At 47.0% G+C, this 23,223-nt stretch overlaps 1 protein-coding gene across 2 annotated transcripts in view; it reads left to right on the plus strand.

The window, feature by feature from the left end:
• pdia5 (protein disulfide isomerase family A, member 5) overlaps nt 1–23,223 on the plus strand; it is a 59,216-nt gene that overhangs the window by 10,340 nt on the left and 25,653 nt on the right. For both annotated transcript variants that reach the window (XM_014165259.2, NM_001139963.1), the window contains 8 exon segments: nt 415–544; nt 3,446–3,533; nt 15,671–15,754; nt 15,937–15,982; nt 16,933–17,025; nt 18,534–18,594; nt 19,436–19,503; nt 21,578–21,669. In XM_014165259.2, the coding sequence (XP_014020734.1) occupies nt 421–544; nt 3,446–3,533; nt 15,671–15,754; nt 15,937–15,982; nt 16,933–17,025; nt 18,534–18,594; nt 19,436–19,503; nt 21,578–21,669 (656 nt within the window). In that variant the 5' untranslated portion in view covers nt 415–420.

Raw genomic sequence — 23,223 nt, forward strand, 5'->3', positions numbered from 1 at the left:
ATTGGGCGACTGGGACATTATTTGTTGAGTGATAGGAAGGAGCTTGTTTGAATGTCTCGGAAGATTTCGATAGCATACTCCTTGCGTTGTCTCCTTCTCAAAACCCATTGGAGGAGAAGGTCAGAGGGGAGGGACCTCTGGCTTTCTCATCCAATGGGTTTTGAGAAGGAAACAAGGAGCGAGGACTCGAAGGATATGCAATCGGTATCTTTCCACAGTCGCACACAATGAGATGAGAATCTGTCTTTGTTTCGACTTTGATGCTGACCACCTACATAAGGTTTTGTTTTGAACATCAGGTGTCTGGCAATCTCATAATATCACAAAAATGACCTGTCTTCTGCACTGAAGCATCTGATGTGTGAGTTGGTCACTCTGAATAAATACAGTATCTATCCATCAATATGTCTTCAGGTGTGCATGGTGTCGGTGCTGCAGGCGGCTGTAAAGGTCTCTCCTCTCATAGAGAAGGTCAGCGAACACAAGGACTTCAAGAAGCTTCTCCGGACCCGAACCAATGTCCTGGTTCTCTACACTAAGTCAGGTGGGTTAGAGCCAATGTCCTGGTGCTCTACACTAAGTCAGGTGGGTTAGAGCCAATGTCCTGGTGCTCTACACTAAGTCAGGTGGGTTAGAGCCAATGTCCTGGTGCTCTACACTAAGTCAGGTGGGTTAGAGCCAATGTCCTGGTGCTCTACACTAAGTCAGGTGGGTTAGAGCCAATGTCCTGGTGCTCTACACTAAGTCAGGTGGGTTAGAGCCAATGTCCTGGTGCTCTACACTAAGTCAGGTGGGTTAGAGCCAATGTCCTGGTGCTCTACACTAAGTCAGGTGGGTTAGAGCCAATGTCCTGGTGCTCTACACTAAGTCAGGTGGGTTAGAGCCAATGTCCTGGTGCTCTACACTAAGTCAGGTGGGTTAGAGCCAATGTCCTGGTGCTCTACACTAAGTCAGGTGGGTCAGAGCCAATGTCCTGGTGCTCTACACTAAGTCAGGTGGGTCAGTGGGTATACTTTAGGCCCTTTGTAGTAAAAATGATATGTGAAGTTAGATCTGCCTTTCTTTGGTGTAAACAATCTTGAATATTGGTCTGTTATTATCTGTGATCCATCATTTGTAGTGGGAAATTAACAACATTCTGGAAGGACTGTGATTGACCTGCAGGCTTGTGACATCTCCCCTGGATTTTTTAGCATAGAACAATGTACTTGAACAGAAAAAGACACCCAAGCTAAATGCGGTCAAATAAAGCGTAAAACTGCATTCACCTATAGCCATTAGGGAAATCAGCCTCTCTTGCATTTAATTCCATTTTAATTAGCATATTTCATGCCAGCGGAAAGTGCTCAGTTCACTCTCATATAAGATTCTGTGCCGTGTGTGTTTGCCGGTGTGTGTTTGCCGGTGTGTGTTTGCCGGTGTGTGTTTGCCGGTGTGTGTTTGCTGGTGAGTTATTCGGCCAGTTACAGCAATTTTTTTGTCAGCAATGACAATCCTGAAACCGTCATGGTCTGTGCATTACCTGTGTGTGGGCAGCAGGTAAAATAATGATATACAGACTAATTAGATAATATAACAAACTGTTTTGAAATGGCTATTTAGTTAGTTAACTATTTATCTATTAGCATGCATTAATGTCATTGTCAAGTCCGATAACTTTCCACCGGCACTAGTATATAACCGCAAATGGCCAACACACAGTTGATATGGGTGCGCATCTGATGAAACCAATGCTGCATGCTTCGGTGGTAAAACCGACTCTAGTGCTGAAAATTGGCTAGGATTCTCCTCTATTCAATACTGGCCATGTCATTCTGACAAAGTCCAAAAATATTCTTAGAATAGCCTCATTAACTAGTAACTCCTATGCTGTCAAGATCTCCCCTGAACACTGAATATTTTAACCTTCCAAATAGACTTATCTACCTCGCCCACCTTAGCCAGTTGATCCCTGGTTCATTGAATGAGGGAATTAATTTCTAGAAGCATAAAAAGTGCTTGGTTGTATTTGTAATGTTGCAAGGTGGCCAACCCTCCTGGAGAGTCCAGGAGATCTACTGGGATGCAGGCTTTTACTCAGGAGATATAATACATGGGATCAAAGACCAGCAGCCTCCCATTGTCACTGAGCCCAGCAGCCTCCCATTGTCACTGAGCCCAGCAGCCTCCCATTGTCACTGAGCCCAGCAGCCTCCCATTGTCACTGAGCCCAGCAGCCTCCCATTGTCACTGAGCCCAGCAGCCTCCCATTGTCACTGAGCCCAGCAGCCTCCCATTGTCACTGAGCCCAGCAGCCTCCCATTGTCACTACCAGTGGGGATAATGATGTTTATTTTGTGAAGTGCTTCCTTGCGTTATACAACACACATTTCAGTCACCTTTTTGGCCCATGGTGTTCCAGACCAGTTTTTATTTTTGGACAAGCGACTTGAGCTTTCTGACAAGTAAAAAAACAGTCCTACTGTGGCTAAAACAGTTCATGTCAAGCCCTGCTGTGTGTCGTGTGATGCTCTGTCAGCATAATCTCCCTCTCGGTGCACAGGAAGAGGCCTCTCAAGGCCCCACCACTCCCATGAATTATGTGTGTACATACGATTCTCCACATGTATTTGTTTTATAATTCATGGGCCATTTCAGACGGTGTTAGGTCATTGGTTAATACTTGCACGTATCAAACGCCGCCCCGTGATTGATTGCTTGGCGTTTCTGCGGCGCTGCGTTCTGGCATTCTCCGACGGTTTAGTCCCCCCCCCCACCACCACTCATTTTATTTCCTGCAGTCGGCTACTCCCTCTTTCTACTAAGGGTAGAGGGTCCCAAATGGCAATCTATTCTCTACGTCCCAAATGGCACCCTATTCCCTATATAGTGCACTACCTTTGGGACGCACGATGGGTCCCTAATCCTCAGTATCATGGCAATGCCCGCAAAGCTAAATATAGATGTGGTGTCCATAGAACCCGGAAGTGTTTGACTCATAATAAGTGTTGAAGGGGTTGTAAAAGTGATGTTGGTTGAGCAGGGACTAAACAATCAGTCATTTTACTGATTTGAGTCCACATTGTATCTCAATGGACATTGTGTAATGTTGCACGGTATTGTTACAGTACATTACAGTTTATTCTGTGATGTTTTTCTCAGTAGGCCTTGACCTATGCTGTGTTTCTGATACTCGTAGCATGTTGGAGGTAGCCTAGTGAACGCTCGGCTAGGTGATGTCACAAGGTGATGGATGGTACTTGGTGATGCTTGCGTATACCCTCCTGTGATTTGTTGTTTGAGTTTATAGTCCCATGGTTTGAGTGTTGTCACCTCTGACCTTCAGCAAATTACAGGTTTTAGAGTTCTTGAGTATTGAAAGCTGGTGAGCTGAGTAATATAACCCATATTGTAATGAAAGGTGTTGTAACCTACTCCTGTCCTCGTATCTTGTGTATGTAAACAGCTACCTCCGGGGACTCCAAGCTGAAGCTGCTGTCTGACGTGGCCCAGGTTATCAAAGGACAGGGCACAATCGCCTGGGTCAACTGTGGGTAAGTACAGAGTTGATTGGTTGATTTAATTACAATATGGAATGGCATTATCACTTCAGTCACCATGTCATGTACTATAGGTTATATGTCACATCCAAGGGATTTTCCAAAAAGCATTTTAGGTTAGCTATTGAAGCCCTAGGCCAGTCCGCATGCCGTTGTCATATCTATTTACATCCATCTCTCCACTGCACTTCTAATCGATGTGTCTCTGCGTGGCATATCCCTCTGGAGATTGGAGACGAGACACTCATTAAAATAGGGAGTCTCGCACTCTCCACATCCTGCTGAGGGCTGGAGAGAGGAGGAGAATGGTCTCGTCACACACTCAGTTTGTGTATGTGCGTGACTGTGTGCATGCTCGTTCTGTCTGTGTTCGGAAGTAAGGAGTTGTCTGTCGTGAGGGGTTGTCTGAATGAGTATGAATGAGTCATGGGCATTGTGTGGGAACACACGGTTTCCTGTCTCCCTGTCAGGTCTGGGTAGATGAACCATTTGGAACTCATTCTCTGGAAGTGTTCTTACTGGGAGTATCCATCACACTCCCAAGACACACTAGAAGAATTGTTTTCCTTTCCCCCTGCCTTATCTGACTTCTACTGTATTTTTTTTTCTGCCATTTTTACTCCCTTGTTTTTTTATACCTGTCAACCTCAACCTTGAGCCATCTTCGTGCTCCGGAGAAAAGTCTTCAAACAGAAAGCTACAAAGGAATCAAGATCATCCCTCTGACACCTACCACTCAAAGCATCCCTCAACAAAAAAATGCTAGCCTTTCCAAGATGGAAGATGGATGACGGACAAGGAAGGAAAATTGTCTCAAAACAATGTAGCCTGGTCAGCAGTTTTATATCGACCTTCGTCCAAACAAGATTTGCTGTGAGAGATTTTGTTTCTTTTCACCGTAGTAAATCTGTCAACCCTCTCTTTCTACAGCTTATGCCTTATTTCTGAAGGGTGTGGTGCGAGGCTGAGGCTGCTCTTATGGTTAACTTTGCCACCTGTAGTGCATACTCTATCACCTTCACCTAGGATAAGAATCCCAGCTCTCTGCATATCCGTCTCTCCGTTTCTCCCCACTCATTTCAACCATTATTCCACTCTCATTTAAAACAAATTCAGTCAAGAAATACTGAAAGGTGTAGAAGTTCCTGAAGGTTGTACAGTACATACCTGTGCCAGCGACCCAACAGAGGACCTGATACGACAGGGTTCATGGCTGCTGTTACTGTTCAGCCAGACTCTCTCTAGCTGTGAGGTTTCCAAACCGTCGCCAGTTCTCCCATGGACCAGCACCAAAACGAAGCTTAGCCAAGCCCTTCTGGACAGGGAGAGAGACATCCTCACGGGTGTCGTTGGAGGAACAGTGGCCCTGCCAACAGAAAGGAATGTGAGCCCACGTTGACACATACTCACCAGATGACAGGACCTGAGAGATGTCCAACAGTGATGATGTCAGAGGAACTGGGCAGGCATGGATGCTAGACTGCAGACTGCTGAGAAAACTAGGAGATTTGAAACAGTTTTATTCTTTTTGCTATTGAGTTCATTGGTCTCTGACTGTTTGGTATACCATCAGACCGAATGCTAGCCTGAAGCCTCAGCAGGCAAGCTGGTTGAAAACCGGTTGTAATGACGCCATTTCAACCAGCGTTGCCTGCTGGGTAACTACACGACTCTGGAGCACACGTCTCTCCTCGTCTGTGGACAGAAGTTTGACTTGACCTGTCCTCTCTAGGTGAATCACAGTTCTGTCATCATGTAGACCTTTTCAATGACTTACTACCGCTCTCCCTCTTCTCACTTCCTCCAAACACCCCCTGTGTTCCCTCTTCCAACTCTGTTTGCTGGATTACTCTTTTCAGTGTCGTTTTTAATCAAGTCCCATGCCGTTTTACACTTCTGGGTTTTGAAAAAACAAACTACAGCAGAGTACACTTCACTTTACTTCCTTTGAGTTATAAAGGTGTAAAGCTTTATTTGAATATTTCTTAATGTGTCACATTATGGTGGTTTGCAATGTGATATTCAATCTCTGTTGGAAGACAACGTAATGGAAGATGACCAGAACTTTTACATCTCTCAACTTGCATTTAGAATGCCTGACAGAGTAGGGAAGGAAATACAGCACATGAAGACTACCAACACTATGTTAACTGGAACAACTACCTGACAGAGTAGGGAAGGAAATCCAGCACATGAAGACCAACACCATGTTAACTGGAACAACTACCTGACAGAGTAGGGAAGGAAATCCAGCACACGAAGACCAACACCATGTTAACTGGAACAACTACCTGACTAACGGTTGCTATAAATCCAGCTGCATACATTTTTCTATACTAATCCAATCTGTATGTTTCTTATCCTAGTGTAGCATAAGATCAAAACCAATCAATTTACATGTGAAAACAAATGGAAAAGATCAACCTGCAGCAGAGCATGCTGGGAAATATAAGAGGCCCTTCCCACATCTGTGGATAACTTCATAGATTTACCTCCCTGTCTCTGGTTACTCTCTTGATGAAGTTAAAAGTACTCCGGTGACGTTCTGTACTGTTACCTCATATGGATCTCAAATCCCAATTGCAGAAGTATAGAGCCAAATGAAAAGTTATAGCCTCACTATTTGAATAAATATGTAGGGGAGTGTATATAGCACTAATGACGGCCTCTCTTTGTATCTTAAAGGACAGCGTGCTGGATATTTTTCTGATCGGGGCCTGTGCATTCAGAGCTGTCATTTAATTCCATCTCTTTGAATTTCCTTTAGCATAGGGCTTAGCTCTCCTCTCTCCCTCTCCCTCTGTCTCTCTCTCTGTCTATCTCTGTCCTTATGTAATACATTCCCATGCTCATTATCACTGGAGAGAAGGGGAGTTATTATCGTCGAGAGAGCTGTGCTTTGTGTGGGTGGTGAATATGTAGGTTTGGTGGGGGAGCTGTGTGTGTGTGTGTGTGTGTTCCTCTAAAGATGGAACCTCTTCAGTTGGTAGGGGAAAATCCAGTACTTAAAGACTACCTTCACCGCTGGAACAACTGTGTGTCTCACTAATCAGTTGCTATAAATCCAACCACATGCAGATTGGATTAGTATAGAAAAATGGATGTTTGTTATCTTTGTGTAGCATAGAAAACACGGATATTGAAACAAGCAATTTAAAAACTCTACCTGCAACAGAGCATTCTGGGAAATATGACAGAGGCCCCTCCTGCATCTGTGGATAACTTCATAGGCCAGAAGCATACCACCCTGCATCCTGCTGCTGACTTGCCTTTGAAGCTACAGTAAGCAGGTTTGGTCCTGGTCGGTCGCTGGATGGGAGACCAGATGCTGCTGGTCTGGTCAAAAACTCTATTTGGTCATTAAAGATCTCATGGCAATTATTGTAAGAATAATTTAGCCCGTGTCCTGGCTAAATTCCCAATCTGGCCCTCATACCATCAAGGCCACCTAATCATCCCTAGCTTCCAATTCGCTAATTCACCCCACCACCCTTGTCTCCCCTGTAACTATTCCCCAGGTCGTTACTGTAAATGAGAATGTGTTCTCAGTCAACTTACCTGGTAAAATAAGGCTGAATGTAATTATATGGATTTGTGTTCTTTACATATACCTCAGTCTAATCAACCCTCTACAGACTAGTGTGTGTCTGTACTGTACACCTCAGTCTAATCAACCCTCTACAGACTAGTGTGTGTCTGTACTGTACACCTCAGCCTAATCAACCCTCTACAGACTAGTGTGTGTCTGTACTGTACACCTCAGTCTAATCAACCCTCTACAGACTAGTGTGTGTCTGTACTGTACACCTCAGTCTAATCAACCCTCTACAGACTAGTGTGTGTCTGTACTGTACACCTCAGTCTAATCAACCCTCTACAGACTAGTGTGTGTCTGTACTGTACACCTCAGTCTAATCAACCCTCTACAGACTAGTGTGTGTCTGTACTGTACACCTCAGTCTAATCAACCCTCTACAGACTAGTGTGAGTCTGTACTGTACACCTCAGTCTAATCAACCCTCTACAGACTAGTGTGTGTCTGTACTGTACACCTCAGTCTAATCAACCCTCTACAGACTAGTGTGTGTCTGTACTGTACACCTCAGTCTAATCAACCCTCTACAGACTAGTGTGTGTCTGTACTGTACACCTCAGTCTAATCAACCCTCTACAGACTAGTGTGTGTCTGTACTGTACACCTCAGTCTAATCAACCCTCTACAGACTAGTGTGTGTCTGTACTGTACACCTCAGTCTAATCAACCCTCTACAGACTAGTGTGTGTCTGTACTGTACACCTCAGTCTAATCAACCCTCTACAGACTAGTTTCTGTATATGTGTTTGTTGTGACAGAATGATTTTGAATCCCAGACAGGGTCTCTCCATGTTCGGTGACAGTATTCATGTCTCTTATTAACAAGACTTGATGCAGTCAATATTAATTCCACAGTGGCTTTTCAACCTCTGTTAATGTTTTTAACGTTAACATTTGTTTCGCTCTCTCTCTCGCTCTCTCTCTCTCTCTCTCTCTCTCTCTCTCTCTCTCTCTCTGTCCCTCCTCTCTCTCTCTGTCCCTCCATGTCTCTCTCTCTGTCTCTCCATGTCTCTCTCTCTGTCTCTCCATGTCTCTCTCTCTGTCTCTCTCTCTGTCCCTCCATGTCTCTCTCTCTGTCCCTCCATCTCTATGTCCCTCCATCTCTATGTCCCTCCATGTCTCTCTGTCCCTCCATCTCTCTCTGTCCCTCCATCTCTCTCTGTCCCTCCATCTCTCTCTGTCCCCTCATCGCTCTCTGTCCCCTCATCGCTCTCTGTCCCCTCATCGCTCTCTGTCCCCTCATCGCTCTCTGTCCCCTCATCGCGCTCTCTGTCCCCTCATCGCGCTCTCTGTCCCCCCATCGCTCTCTGTCCCTCCATCGCTCTCTCTCTCTCTCTCTCCCTCCATCGCTCTCTGTCCCCTCCATCGCTCTCTCTCTCTCTCTCTCCCTCCATCGCTCTCTGTCCCCTCATCGCTCTCTCTCTCTGTCCCCTCATCTCTCTCTCTCTCTGTCCCCTCATCTCTCTCTCTCTCTCTGTCCCCTCATCTCTCTCTCTCTCTGTCCCCTCATCTCTCTCTCTCTCTGTCCCCTCATCTCTCTCTCTCTCTCTGTCCCCTCATCTCTCTCTCTCTCTCTGTCCCCTCATCTCTCTCTCTGTCCCCTCATCTCTCTCTCTCTCTCTGTCCCCTCATCTCTCTCTCTCTCTCTCTGTCCCCTCATCTCTCTCTCTCTCTCTCTGTCCCCTCATCTCTCTCTCTCTCTGTCCCCTCATCTCTCTCTCTCTCTCTCTCTGTCCCCTCATCTCTCTCTCTCTCTCTCTCTGTCCCCTCATCTCTCTCTCTCTCTCTCTCTGTCCCCTCATCTCTCTCTCTCTCTCTCTCCCCTCATCTCTCTCTCTCTCTCTCTCTGTCCCCTCATCTCTCTCTCTCTCTCTGTCCCCTCATCTCTCTCTCTCTCTCTGTCCCCTCATCTCTCTCTCTCTCTCTTGTCCCCTCATCTCTCTCTCTCTCTCTGTCCCCTCATCTCTCTCTCTCTCTCTCTGTCCCCTCATCTCTCTCTCTCTCTCTCTGTCCCCACATCTCTCTCTCTCTCTCTCTGTCCCCTCATCTCTCTCTCTCTCTCTGTCCCCTCATCTCTCTCTCTCTCTCTCTGTCCCCTCATCTCTCTCTCTCTCTCTCTGTCCCCTCATCTCTCTCTCTCTCTCTCTGTCCCCTCATCTCTCTCTCTCTCTCTCTGTCCCCTCATCTCTCTCTCTCTCTCTCTGTCCCCTCATCTCTCTCTCTCTCTCTCTGTCCCCTCATCTCTCTCTCTCTCTCTCTGTCCCCTCATCTCTCTCTCTCTCTCTCTGTCCCCTCATCTCTCTCTCTCTCTCTCTGTCCCCTCATCTCTCTCTCTCTCTCTCTGTCCCCTCATCTCTCTCTCTCTCTCTCTGTCCCTCATCTCTCTCTCTCTTGTCCCTTCTCTCTCTCTCTCTCTGTCCCCTCATCTCTCTCTCTCTCTCTCTGTCCCCTCATCTCTCTCTCTCTGTCCCTCATCTCTCTCTCTGTCCCTCTCTCTCTCTCTCTGTCCCCTCATCTCTCTCTCTGTCCCCTCATCTCTCTCTCTGTCCCCTCATCTCTCTCTCTGTCCCCTCATCTCTCTCTCTGTCCCCTCATCTCTCTCTCTGTCCCCTCATCTCTCTCTCTGTCCCCTCATCTCTCTCTCTGTCCCCTCATCTCTCTCTCTGTCCCCTCATCTCTCTCTCTGTCCCCTCATCTCTCTCTCTGTCCCCTCATCTCTCTCTCTGTCCCCTCATCTCTCTCTCTGTCCCCTCATCTCTCTCTCTGTCCCCTCATCTCTCTCTCTGTCCCCTCATCTCTCTCTCTGTCCCCTCATCTCTCTCTCTGTCCCCTCATCTCTCTCTCTGTCCCCTCATCTCTCTCTCTGTCCCTCATCTCTCTCTCTGTCCCCTCATCTCTCTCTCTGTCCCCTCATCTCTCTCTCTGTCCCCTCATCTCTCTCTCTGTCCCCTCATCTCTCTCTCTGTCCCCTCATCTCTCTCTCTTCTCGTCCCCTCATCTCTCTCTCTGTCCCCTCATCTCTCTCTCTCTCTCCCCTCACTCTCTCTCTCTCTCTCTGTCCCCTCATCGCTCTCTCTCTCTCTCTGTCCCCCTCATCTCTCTCTCTCTCTCTCTGTCCCCTCATTCTCTCTCTCTCTCTCTGTCCCTCATCTCTCTCTCTCTCTCTCTCTGTCCCCTCATCTCTCTCTCTCTCTCTGTCCCCTCATCTCTCTCTCTCTCTCTGTCCCCTCATCTCTCTCTCTCTCTCTGTCCCCTCATCTCTCTCTCTCTCTCTGTCCCCTCATCTCTCTCTCTCTCTCTGTCCCCTCATTCTCTCTCTCTCTCTCTGTCCCCTCATCTCTCTCTCTCTCTCTGTCCCTCATCTCTCTCTCTCTGTCCCCTCATCTCTCTCTCTGTCCCCCATTCTTCTCTCTCTCTCTCGTCCCCTCATCTCTCTCTCTGTCCCCTCATCTCTCTCTCTGTCCCCTCATCTCTCTCTCTGTCCCCTCTCTCTCTCTCTGTCCCCTCATTCTCTCTCTCTCTGTCCCCTCATCTCTCTCTCTCTCTCTGTCCCCTCATCTCTCTCTCTCTCTCTGTCCCCTCATCTCTCTCTCTCTCTGTCCCCTCATCTCTCTCTCTGTCCCCTCATCTCTCTCTCTGTCCCCTCCTCTCTCTCTCTCTCTGCCCCTCATCTCTCTCTCTCGTCCCCTCATCTCTCTCTCTGTCCCCTCATCTCTCTCTCTCTGTCCCCTCATCTCTCTCTCTGTCCCCTCATCTCTCTCTCTCTCTGTCCCCTCATTCTCTCTCTCTCTCTCTCTCTCTCTCTCTCTCTCTCTCTCTCTCTCTGTCCCCTCTCTCTCTCTCTCTCTGTCCCCTCATCTCTCTCTCTCTCTGTCCCCTCATCGCTCTCTCTCTCTGTCCCCTCATCTCTCTCTCTCTCTGTCCCCTCATCTCTCTCTCTCTCTCTGTCCCCTCATCTCTCTCTCTCTCTCTCTGTCCCTCTATCTCTCTCTCTCTCTCTGTCCCCTCATCTCTCTCTCTCTCTCTGTCCCCTCATCGCTCTCTCTCTCTCTGTCCCTCATCGCTCTCTCTCTCTCTGTCCCCTCATCGCTCTCTCTCTCTCTGTCCCCTCATCTCTCTCTCTCTCTGTCCCCTCATCTCTCTCTCTCTCTCTGTCCCCTCATCTCTCTCTCTCTCTCTGTCCCCTCATCGCTCTCTCTCTCTGTCCCCTCATCTCTCTCTCTCTCTGTCCCCTCATCTCTCTCTCTCTCTGTCCCCTCATCGCTCTCTCTCTCTCTGTCCCCTCCTCTCTCTCTCTCTCTGTCCCCTCACCTCTCTCTCTCTCTGTCCCCATCTCTCTCTCTCTCTGTCCCCTCATCTCTCTCTCTCTCTCTGTCCCCTCATCTCTCTCTCTCTCTCTGTCCCCTCATCTCTCTCTCTCTCTCCCTCATCTCTCTCTCTGTCCCCTCTCTCTCTCTCTCTCTGTCCCCTCATCTCTCTCTCTCTCTCTGTCCCCATCTCTCTCTCTCTCTGTCCCCTCCTCTCTCTCTCTCTCTGTCCCCTCATCTCTCTCTCTCTCTGTCCCCTCATCTCTCTCTCTCTCTCGTCCCCCATCTCTCTCTCTCTGTCCCCTCATCTCTCTCTCTCTCTGTCCCTCATCGCTCTCTCTGTCCCCCCTCTCTCTCTCTGTCCCCTCATCTCTCTCTCTCTCTGTCCCCTCATCTCTCTCTCTCTCTGTCCCCTCATCTCTCTCTCTCTCTGTCCCCTCATCTCTCTCTCTCTCTCTGTCCCCTCATCTCTCTCTCTCTCTGTCCCCTCATCTCTCTCTCTCTCTGTCCCCTCATTCTCTCTCTCTGTCCCCTCATCTCTCTCTCTCTGTCCCCTCCTCTCTCTCTCTGTCCCCTCATCTCTCTCTCTGTCCCCTCATCTCTCTCTCTGTCCCCTCATCTCTCTCTCTCTCTGTCCCCTCATCTCTCTCTCTCTCTGTCCCCCCTCTCTCTCTCTCTCTGTCCCCTCTCTCTCTCTCTCTCTCTGTCCCCCATCTCTCTCTCTCTCTGTCCCCTCATCTCTCTCTCTGTCCCCTCATCTCTCTCTCTCTCTCTGTCCCTCTCTCTCTCTCTCTCTGTCCCCTCATCTCTCTCTCTGTCCCTCTCTCTCTCTCTCTCTGTCCCCTCTCTCTCTCTCTCTCTGTCCCCTCATCTCTCTCTCTCTCTGTCCCTCACTCTCTCTCTCTCTGTCCCCTCTCTCTCTCTCTCTCTGTCCCCTCATCTCTCTCTCTCTCTGTCCCCTCATCTCTCTCTCTCTCTCGTCCCCTCATCTCTCTCTCTCTCTGTCCCCTCATCTCTCTCTCTCTCTGTCCCCCATCTCTCTCTCTCTCTCGTCCCCTCATCTCTCTCTCTCTCTCTGTCCCCCTCTCTCTCTCTCTCTCTGTCCCCTCATCTCTCTCTCTCTCTCTGTCCCCTCATCTCTCTCTCTCTCTCTCATCTCTCTCTCTCTCTCTGTCCCCTCTCTCTCTCTCTGTCCCCTCCCTCTCTCTCTCTCTCTGTCCCCTCTCTCTCTCTCTGTCCCCTCATCTCTCTCTCTCTGTCCCCTCTCTCTCTCTCTCTCTGTCCCCTCATCTCTCTCTCTCTGTCCCCTCATCTCTCTCTCTCTCTGTCCCCTCATCTCTCTCTCTCTGTCCCCTCACTCTCTCTCTCTGTCCCTCCTCTTCTCTCTCTCTGTCCCCTCTCTCTCTCTCTGTCCCCTCATCTCTCTCTCTCTCTGTCCCCTCATCTCTCTCTCTCTCTGTCCCCTCCTCTCTCTCTCTCTGTGTCCCCTCCTCTCTCTCTCTCTCTCTGTCCCCTCTTCTCTCTCTCTCTCTGTCCCCTCATCTCTCTCTCTCTGTCCCCTCATCTCTCTCTCTGTCCCCTCTCTCTCTCTCTCTGTCCCTCCTCTCTCTCTCTCTCTGTCCCCTCATCTCTCTCTCTCTCTCTGTCCCCTCCTCTCTCTCTCTCTCTGTCCCCTCCTCTCTCTCTCTCTCTGTCCCCTCATCTCTCTCTCTCTCTCTGTCCCCTCATCTCTCTCTCTCTCTCTGTCCCCTCATCTCTCTCTCTCTCTCTGTCCCCTCATCTCTCTCTCTCTCTCTGTCCCCTCTCTCTCTCTCTGTCCCCTCATCTCTCTCTCTGTCCCCCATCTCTCTCTCTCTCTGTCCCCTCATCTCTCTCTCTCTCTCTGTCCCCTCATCTCTCTCTCTCTCTCTGTCCCCCTCTCTCTCTCTCTCTGTCCCCTCATCTCTCTCTCTCTCTGTCCCCTCATCTCTCTCTCTCTCTCTGTCCCCTCCTCTCTCTCTCTCTCTGTCCCCTCCTCTCTCTCTCTCTCTGTCCCCTCCTCTCTCTCTCTCTCCCCCCCTCTTCTCTCTCTCTCTGTCCCCTCATCTCTCTCTCTCTCTCTGTCCCCTCATCTCTCTCTCTGTCCCCTCATCTCTCTCTCTTCCCTCATCTCTCTCTCTGTCCCCTCATCTCTCTCTCTCTGTCCCCTCATCTCTCTCTCTCTGTCCCTCATCCTCTCTCTCTCTGTCCCCTCATCTCTCTCTCTCTCTCTGTCCCCTCATCTCTCTCTCTCTCTGTCCCTCATTTCTCTCTCTCTCTCTCTGTCCCCTCATCTCTCTCTCTCTCTCTGTCCCCTCCTCTCTCTCTCTCTCTGTCCCCTCCTCTCTCTCTCTCTCTGTCCCCTCATCTCTCTCTCTCTCTCTCTCTCTCTCTGTCCCTCTCTCTCTCTCTGTCCCCTCATCTCTCTCTCTCTCTCTGTCCCCTCATCTCTCTCTCTCTCTCTGTCCCCTCATCTCTCTCTCTCTCTCTGTCCCCTCATCTCTCTCTCTCTCTCTGTCCCCTCATCTCTCTCTCTCTCTGTCCCCTCATCTCTCTCTCTCTCTGTCCCCTCATCTCTCTCTCTCTCTCTGTCCCCCATCTCTCTCTCTCTCTCTGTCCCCTCCTCTCTCTCTCTCTCTGTCCCCTCCTCTCTCTCTCTCTCTGTCCCCTCCTCTCTCTCTCTCTCTGTCCCCTCTCTCTCTCTCTCTCTCTGTCCCCTCATCTCTCTCTCTGTCCCCTCATCTCTCTCTCTGTCCCCTCATCTCTCTCTCTGTCCCCTCATCGCTCTCTCTCTCTGTCCCCTCATCGCTCTCTCTCTCTGTCCCCTCATCTCTCTCTCTCTCTCTCTGTCCCCTCATTTCTCTCTCTCTCTCTCTGTCCCCTCATTTCTCTCTCTCTCTCTGTCCCCTCATTTCTCTCTCTCTCTCTGTCCCCTCATCTCTCTCTCTCTCTGTCCCCTCATCTCTCTCTCTCTCTCTGTCCCCTCATCTCTCTCTCTCTCTCTGTCCCCTCATCTCTCTCTCTCTCTCTGTCCCCTCATCTCTCTCTCTCTCTCTGTCCCCTCATCTCTCTCTCTCTCTCTGTCCCCTCATCTCTCTCTCTCTCTCTGTCCCCTCATCTCTCTCTCTCTCTCTGTCCCCTCATCTCTCTCTCTCTCTCTGTCCCCTCATCTCTCTCTCTCTCTCTGTCCCCTCATCGCTCTCTCTCTCTCTGTCCCCTCATCGCTCTCTCTCTCTCTGTCCCCTCATCGCTCTCTCTCTCTCTGTCCCCTCATCGCTCTCTCTCTCTCTGTCCCTCATCGCTCTCTCTCTCTCTGTCCCCTCATCGCTCTCTCTCTCTCTGTCCCCTCATCGCTCTCTCTCTCTCTCTGTCCCCTCATCGCTCTCTCTCTCTCTGTCCCTCATCGCTCTCTCTCTCTCTGTCCCCTCATCGCTCTCTCTCTCTCTGTCCCCTCATCGCTCTCTCTCTCTCTGTCCCCTCATCGCTCTCTCTCTCTCTGTCCCCTCATCGCTCTCTCTCTCTCTGTCCCCTCATATCTCTCTCTCTCTCTGTCCCCTCATACTCTCTCTCTCTCTGTCCCCTCATCTCTCTCTCTCTCTCTGTCCCCTCATCTCTCTCTCTCTCTCTGTCCCCTCATCTCTCTCTCTCTCTCTGTCCCCTCATCTCTCTCTCTCTCTCTCTCTGTCCCCTCATCTCTCTCTCTCTCTCTCTCTGTCCCCTCATCTCTCTCTCTCTCTCTCTCTGTCCCCTCATCTCTCTCTCTCTCTCTGTCCCCTCATCTATCTCTCTCTCTCTGTCCCCTCATCTCTCTCTCTGTCCCCTCATCTCTCTCTCTGTCCCCTCATCTCTCTCTCTGTCCCCTCATCGCTCTCTCTGTCCCCTCATCTCTCTCTCTCTCTGTTCCCTCATCTCTCTCTCTCTCTGTTCCCTCATCTCTCTCTCTCTCTCTCTGTCCCTCATCTCTCTCTCTCTCTCTCTCTGTCCCCTCATCTCTCTCTCTCTCTGTCCCCTCATCGCTCTCTCTCTCTGTCCCCTCATCGCTCTCTCTCTCTGTCCCCTCATCTCTCTCTCTCTCTCTGTCCCCTCATCTCTCTCTCTCTCTCTGTCCCCTCATCTCTCTCTCTCTCTCTGTCCCCTCATCTCTCTCTCTCTCTCTGTCCCCTCATCGCTCTCTCTGTCTCTCTCTGTCCCCTCATCGCTCTCTCTGTCAGGGATTCAGAGGGACGTAAACTGTGTAAGAAAGTGAAGGTAGATCCCAGCTCTAAAAGTGGTGGTGCTGATCTCCTGCATTATAAGTGAGTATCTCAACTGTAACATGTACCTCATTGTTTTACTGTGTGTCGCTTAGAAGAGATGCCCCCCATCAGAAAGAATGACATGTACGAATGTTCTCCAGGAAGTCATGCAAGGCCACGCTATACCAGAAGTACCCTACTACTTCTCTTTATTAATTTAATAATGTTCTTGTCTCTTGCAGAGATGGGACGTTCCATACAGAGTACAACAGACCTGCTACATACAAGGTCTTTACTGACTCACTCATTGTCCCACAGTCCCCCAAGGTCTCAATCAACAGTCATTATTTCAGTGACATCTTCTTTTCCTTGTTAGTGTAGGTCAACAATACAGTAATTGATATGAAAACAATGCACTTATTGGAGTGACATCTTTGTTTCCTGGTTAAATGAATGGGAGTTCGTTCTCTTAATGTCTCTGTTTCTGTACATCACCATGGTTCTCTTCCTGCACGATGATGCCGATTGGACGGACTTGTGGTTAGTCAAGACTTGATAATCCAATGGGTTTATGAGTGCTTTATAGTCAGAGCGCTGGCATGAGAGTGGCTGGAGTAATGGAGTAGATCTGCCGTCTCTCTGTCCTGGCTGGTCCAGCCCATTGGCAGGGGATGAGGCTGTGAGCACATCAGTACATAGTAGTCTAGTTGGTAATAAGGTAAGACAGGTGTAATAACCTCACTGAAGAATATGACTTATATGAAGGGAGGTTTCATTTGAAGGGAGGTTTCACTTTCATTTGTTGAAATGGTGAAAAGGATGTAATTGTAAAGTTAGTGTATGGCTGAGCAGAGCAGAAAGGGAGCAGTGTTTTAGTTCGGGTTGAATGTTTCCCGTCCTACCTTCTGTTGTATTTAAATGGCTATTCATGTCTGTCTGGAAGGCTCATCAAAGTCATTATGAACCGTTAACATGTGGAAATTGCTTACATGGTTACTTTGCGATGGATGGATGGGAGAACACTGAGATGGCCATTTATACCATCTGCCATCTGTTAGTCTAGAACCTTCTGTTTTGTATGACAACAGGGGGGAAATGTGTATTTTTAAATGATGTGGAATTATTTTTGTGTTTAGCACTATGTCTAGAATCTAGAGGGTGAACATCACTTTTTGTTGTTACAGAATGATAATGATTGTTTAGACTCTGAGTGTCTCTCCTTCTCTCCTGCCCTCCAGTCCATGGTGGCGTTTTTAAAAGATCCCACAGGACCTCCTCTTTGGGAAGAGAACCCGGATGCTGAAGATGTTGTTCATGTAGAAACTGAGAAAGTAAGTACTGAAATAACATGTTGTCTTACAGCAAGGTGCTTCTGCATGGGAATGTGTGTTTCCTGGCACAATGTTGACTTCCTTTCAGTTTACAACAACCGTTCATAGCAACCCACTGACAAATGCCCTAACTTCCCATCAAAGGTTAGAGTGGAGAGATTGTCCCTACCCTCCAGCCTCCCTGCCACTAAATGTGCTCACCTTGATACATTCCAAGCTGACAACACAAAGCAATACACTGACCAGGTGATCATCAGAAAGCTGAAACGCTCTGAAGTTCACGTCAGTTGAGTTCAAACACGGCGTATTAAGGGAGAGTTGGTCTGACTGCAGTCAGCACTCTGACAGACAGCCTTCCAACAGCGAGGCCGACACGCCGTCAGAACACAGCTCTGTACACAAATGGCACACACACACACACCTTTGAACAGTGTTTTGATGAACTAACATTCTGTTTTATCCTATATTTTTGGGTGGCGTATCATGCCTGGGGGGTTGTTGAGTGGTGTAGATGTGTCAACAGCTTCTGCTGAATGAGACTTTCAGGAAGTGAGGAAGGAAGGATGAATAAAGCATTAGGATAAGAGGAGAGCCCACCCTCTGAGTGCAGATTGATCTCTCTCTCTCTCTCTCTCTCTGTCCATCAAAAGGCATGTTCAAAAAGTCTTCTGATGATGAGCATGTTTGACAGCAGCTGTTGTCTGGAAGTTATTGTCATAGTGACTGGTCACTTAGACTGAGTGGTACCTATCTTTTGATATTTGTTTCCTTAGTTCACTGTTGATACAGTCCCAACATGTTTTGCATGTCAGAAATCACGTTTTCAAGATCTAGAACTTTAAAAATACAGGAAGTGTCACAGTGTGATGCGTTTTCCATTGTTATATCAACAGTGGACTAATGAAATAAATACCAAAAGATCGTTTTTGATTGGTGCTTTCCTTTAAGTGATACATATGAAGAGCCAAAGAGAGATGGACAGTGTACCTCAGTGTTGTCCACCCCCTGCTCCTAGTATATCTGTTGATTAGTCAGCCTTAACAACTCTCCTTTGGGAGGAGTAAAGGATCCCTTTCAAAGCACATTGGAGGTCAGAGGTCAGCGACCTTGGAAGAGGAATCAAGGAGAGGAAGAATCGGGGAGAATGTCAATTACATACTCCTCTCTCCTCGCTTCCTCAAACCCCATTGGAGGAGAAGGTCAGTGGGGATGGACCTCTGAAATGCATTCGGGCGATTGAACAAGTGTAAACATCTGGAGAAGGATAGAGAGTCAGAATGCAGCCCTTGGGAGAATCTTAATTGCATATTCTCCTCACGTCCATTCCTTTTAAATCCATGAGGGAGAGTGTACAAGTGCACACTTCAGGAGTAGGGTTGAGAATCCAAGGTTTTGACGGCTTATACACTTTTCAGGCAGAGCTATTGAGCAACAATCTACTGAGTTCACTCACTGCATTCTACAGTAGGTCCCTTTTTTCCTCACAGCTCTTCTCCTTTCTCTTTCAGGACTTCAGGAAGCTTCTAAAGAGGGAGGAAAGGCCAATCCTCATGATGTTCTATGCCCCATGTGAGTCATCACACACACACACACACACACACAATCACGGACTCCTAATATACGTTTTTTACCTCTTGATAAGAACTCCTACTGAAGCTATTTAGAGAAGTCGGGATAAGAGCAAATAGCTTCTATTGGTAGATAATCTTTAATGACTGGCATGGAATATACAGCACATCATCAGAAGAGTCTTTGAAGATCGGAAATGAAACGGGACGCATCCCAAATTGCACCATATGCCCTGCATAGTGCACTACCTTTGACCAGAGTCCTATGGATCCTGGTCAAACGTAGTACACAATATATGAAATAGGGTGCCATTTGGGATGCATCCCTCCAGTAAGCAGAGAGAGTTTAGGGAAGTGATGTGGTAGGAGGCCCCTTAAAGCCCTCTACGATTTGTCCTATTCCCTTACTGCCAGACTCATTGATTTTGATAATCAGGTATTTATTGAATAAAATAATTGATGAAATGTACAACCATGCTCCTCCAGCCAATTTACAAGCTCTAGATGGTTTTCTTTTACGTAAAAATGTTACAATTTATATCCAGCCTTTTCATTAAAATGCATGGATTTATAGCATTTCACCGGACAGGAGTAATACTTAACGATTGGCCATTTGTAGTTGTATAAAGGAAAAGCACTGGGTCCTTGAACTGAATGTTGATGTTGCAGTAGTTTATTGGTTGTATAATCTAGATCTATCAAGCTCTTCAAAGTTCTATTCATATTCTACTGGGCCCTTGATAGAATGATAAAACAATGGAACTCTTCTTGTTTAGTATGTTGATTGAGAGCGACTGAGTGACGGTGTGCTTCTGTAATGTGTCGTGATCTTCCTCCTACAGGGTGTGGTGTCTGTAAGAGGATGCAGCCTGTATTTCAACAGGCAGCTACAGAGACCAAGGGTTCATATGTAAGTCAAATCTTCTCACATTGTCATTGTTTAAAATCCGAACACACTGTCACCTGCTTTGTCTCCGAGTTTGGTTTTGGGTTAGTTGCCTAGTAGTTAGTCCCAAAACATTCTCAGTTCAAATCCATTCATCAGAATCATTGTATCATCATCTAAACTGACTGCTCTGAAATATATTTTCCATAACCAAAAATATTGTTGTTTCAGCTATTTTGAAGATGGTGTACAAAACGGAATGTATAAGACGTAAAAAAATACAAAGTAACAACAGAAATCATAGAAATGGTACACATAGAACAGATCTACCGCTTCTTAGACTTGCTTTCAAGTAGAATGATAGATCTATTACTCACATTTCTATGTGAATTTGGTCGGGTCGCCCAAATAGGTACATATTGCCACTTTAAATCCCCACAGCCACAGTTATGGGATCAACTTCCTGCAGTTGAAGTCTCCAGTCTCTGTATGGGTTATATGCCAGTTTAGACTGCAGAGTGTTTGTGTTTGCTCCTTTGTTCGCTCTCCCTTTTCGTCCTCCTCCCTCCCTCCACCACAAACACACACTGAAAACAAAATAGTAAAATTCAAGTCTTAAAGCAGCAATCTGCAGTTGGAAGAATAACCAAGGTCAACCCCACCAATGATTTGGTAAAAAGCTGAGGGATTGGGCTAGAGGAAATGTAACCACTCTCCAGTTCACAGCCAGAGCTATGGATACAAGGACTGATCATCCATAATATCAACAATATAGTTTTAACATGTTTTGAGGCTGTACAGTGTTTGTTTACATTCACATTGTTTACAAACAGAGGAGTTAAAACAAGCTTATGTGTTGGGTTCTGATGGGGTTCGACAGTTAAACTAAGCTCATGAGGCATCTATAGGGTATTGTCTTCAATAACTAATTGTTTTAAAAGTCTGAAAATGGATGTAGCAACCAACAGATTGCCCCATTTTTTAAAAACAGGTTACAGATGAGATTTGAAAGCTAGATGTAGTTTGGTTCCAGTGCTGAAGTAAAACATCTCCAGCTCAACAATAAGAAAGTAGACCAAAGAGTCAGCCAAGGATCAGTATCACACAGGAGAAAGCATCAAGTGAACACCAAGACCGCGTGTTCATGACGAATATGCACCTTCAAGCACAGAAGAGGCATAGCATAGTAGAGAGACTCTGAGGGGAGAACATCCACCTAGCTACTGCTTAGAAACACCTACTGTAGCTGCATCTCTCTGTTCGTGTGTTTGCCTCATATGGAGCAGCATAGAAAGGAATGGGATCTAATTTAAGGTGTTTTTGTTCGGTTCCCAAATGCCACCCTATTCCCTGTCCACCCTGTTCCCTATATTACCTTTTTTAGTAGTGCACTATATAGGGAATAAGAAGTCATTTGGGACACATACTTTGTCTGATTTCAGCTAGTCTGGCTGATGATGAGTGAATAAATAAGCCTCTTGTTTAGAGATTTGCATAATGAATGCATTTAGCTCTCTTGTATACACACACACACACACACACACACACACACACACACACACACACCACACAACATATGGAGTGTTCTGTTTTGGCTCTGCATGGTGTGTGTGTGTGTGGTGCGTGCGAGGAGGTGATAGCAGAAGGAAGTGATAGATTTGGGACTATAAGCAAGAGTCCGCCAGGTCATCCAACACATTTTTCACCATATCGTCACAGGTGCAGGAAGAGGACATTTTTCTCAGTTTATTTAAGTCTTCAAAAATAATAAGACAGCCCAAATCGTGTTGACACAAGTCTTAAAACATTGACATTATGAAGGCAGGGAACCTCACAGATTGAAATGGATTTGACAGATGCTTTGAGTTTTGAAAAGCCAACCAAGATGGAACAAATTACAATGCATATTTCATTGTCCCCTTTGTCACACATCCTGTTTTCATGTCTCGTTCTGTTTACATGGTCCCCCCCTTTGAGTCATTCATCTTAATTTAGTGGAGCTTTTTTTGGTGCTTCTCTAATGAACTAACCTGCTGTGATGTGATGATTTTGAATAAATTCGGTGTGTTCGTGCGTGCTCCCGGTGTCTGGTCTCTAGGTGCTGGCTGGGATGAACGTGCACCCAGCCGAGTTTGACGGCCTCAAGCAGGAGTACAATGTCAAGGGCTACCCCACCTTCTGTTACTTTGAGTGAGTCTCATCTCTCATCCGCCTTACTTTAAGCTATACACACACACACACCTCCCTCATGCACTTAGGGCTTTGGAAGTGCAGCAGGGAGTAGGTGTGTCCAAATACAGTACCAGTCAAAACTTTGGTCACCTACTCATTCCAGGATTTTCTTTATTTTTACTATTTTCTACATTGTAGAATAATAGTGAAGACATCAAAACTATGAAATAACACACATGGAATCATGTAGTAACCAAAAAAGTGTTGATTATTTGAGATTCTTCAAAGTAGCCACCCTTTGCCTTGATGACAGCTTTGCACACTCTTGGTATTCTCTCAACCAGCTTCATGAGATACTCACCTGGAATGCATTTCAATTAACAGGTGTGCCTTGTTAAAAGTTAATTTGTGGAATTTCTTTCTTCCTTAATAGGTTTGAGCCAATCAGTTGTGTTGTAACAAAGTAGGGGGGTATACAGAAGATAGCCCTATTTGGTAAAAGTCCCTATTGTGGCAAGAACAGCTCAAATAAGCAAAGAGAAACAACAGTCCATCATTACTTTAAGACATGAACGTCAGTCAATCTGGAAAATAAAAAATAAAAAGTTTCTTCAAGTGCAGTTGCAAAAACCATCAAGCGATATGAAGAAACTGGCTCTCATGAGGACCGCAACAGGAAAGGAAGACCCAGAGTTACCTCTGCTACAGAGGATAAGTTCATTAAAGTTACCAGCCCCAGAAATTGCAGCCCATTTAAATGCTTCAGAGTTCAAGTAACAGACACATCTCAACATCAACTGTTCAGAGGAGACTACGTGAATCAGGCCTTCGTGGTTGAATTGCTGCAAAGAAACCACTACTAAAGGACACCAAAAATAAGAAGAGACTTGCTTGGGCCAAGAAACATGAGCAAAAGACATTAGACCGGTGGAAATCTGTCCTTTGGTCTGATTAGTCCAAATTTGAGATTTTTGGTTCCAACCTCGTCTTTGTGAGACGCAGAGTAGGTGAACGGATTATCTCTGCATGTGTGGTTTGCACCGTGAAGCATGGAGGAGGAGATGTGATGGTGTGGGGGTGCTTTTCTAGTGACCTTGTCAGTGATTTATGTGGAATTCAAGGCACACTTAACCAGCATGGCTACCACAGCATTCTGCAGCGATACGCCATCCTATCTGGTTTGCGCTTAGTGGGACTATCATTTGTTTTTTAATGGCTATTTGACCAAGAAGGAGAGTGGTGGAGTGCTGCATCAGAAGACCTGGCCTTCATAATCACCCAGCCTCAACGCAATTGAGATGGTTTGGGATGAGTTGGACCGCAGAATGAAGGAAAAGCAGCCAACAAGTGTGGGAACTCCTTCAAGACTGTTAGAAAAGCATTCCAGGTGAAGCTGGTTGAGAGAATGCCAAGAGTGTGCAAAGCTGTCAAGGCAAAGGGTGGCTACTTTGAAGAATCTCAAATATAAAATATATTTGGATTTGTTTAACACTTTTTTTTTGGTTAGTACATGGTTACACATGTTATTTCATAATTTTGTTGTCTTCACTATTATTCTACAATGTAGAAAAT

This window comes from Salmo salar, chromosome ssa21 (genome assembly GCF_905237065.1).
Source record: "Salmo salar chromosome ssa21, Ssal_v3.1, whole genome shotgun sequence".
Lineage (NCBI taxonomy): Eukaryota > Metazoa > Chordata > Actinopteri > Salmoniformes > Salmonidae > Salmo > Salmo salar.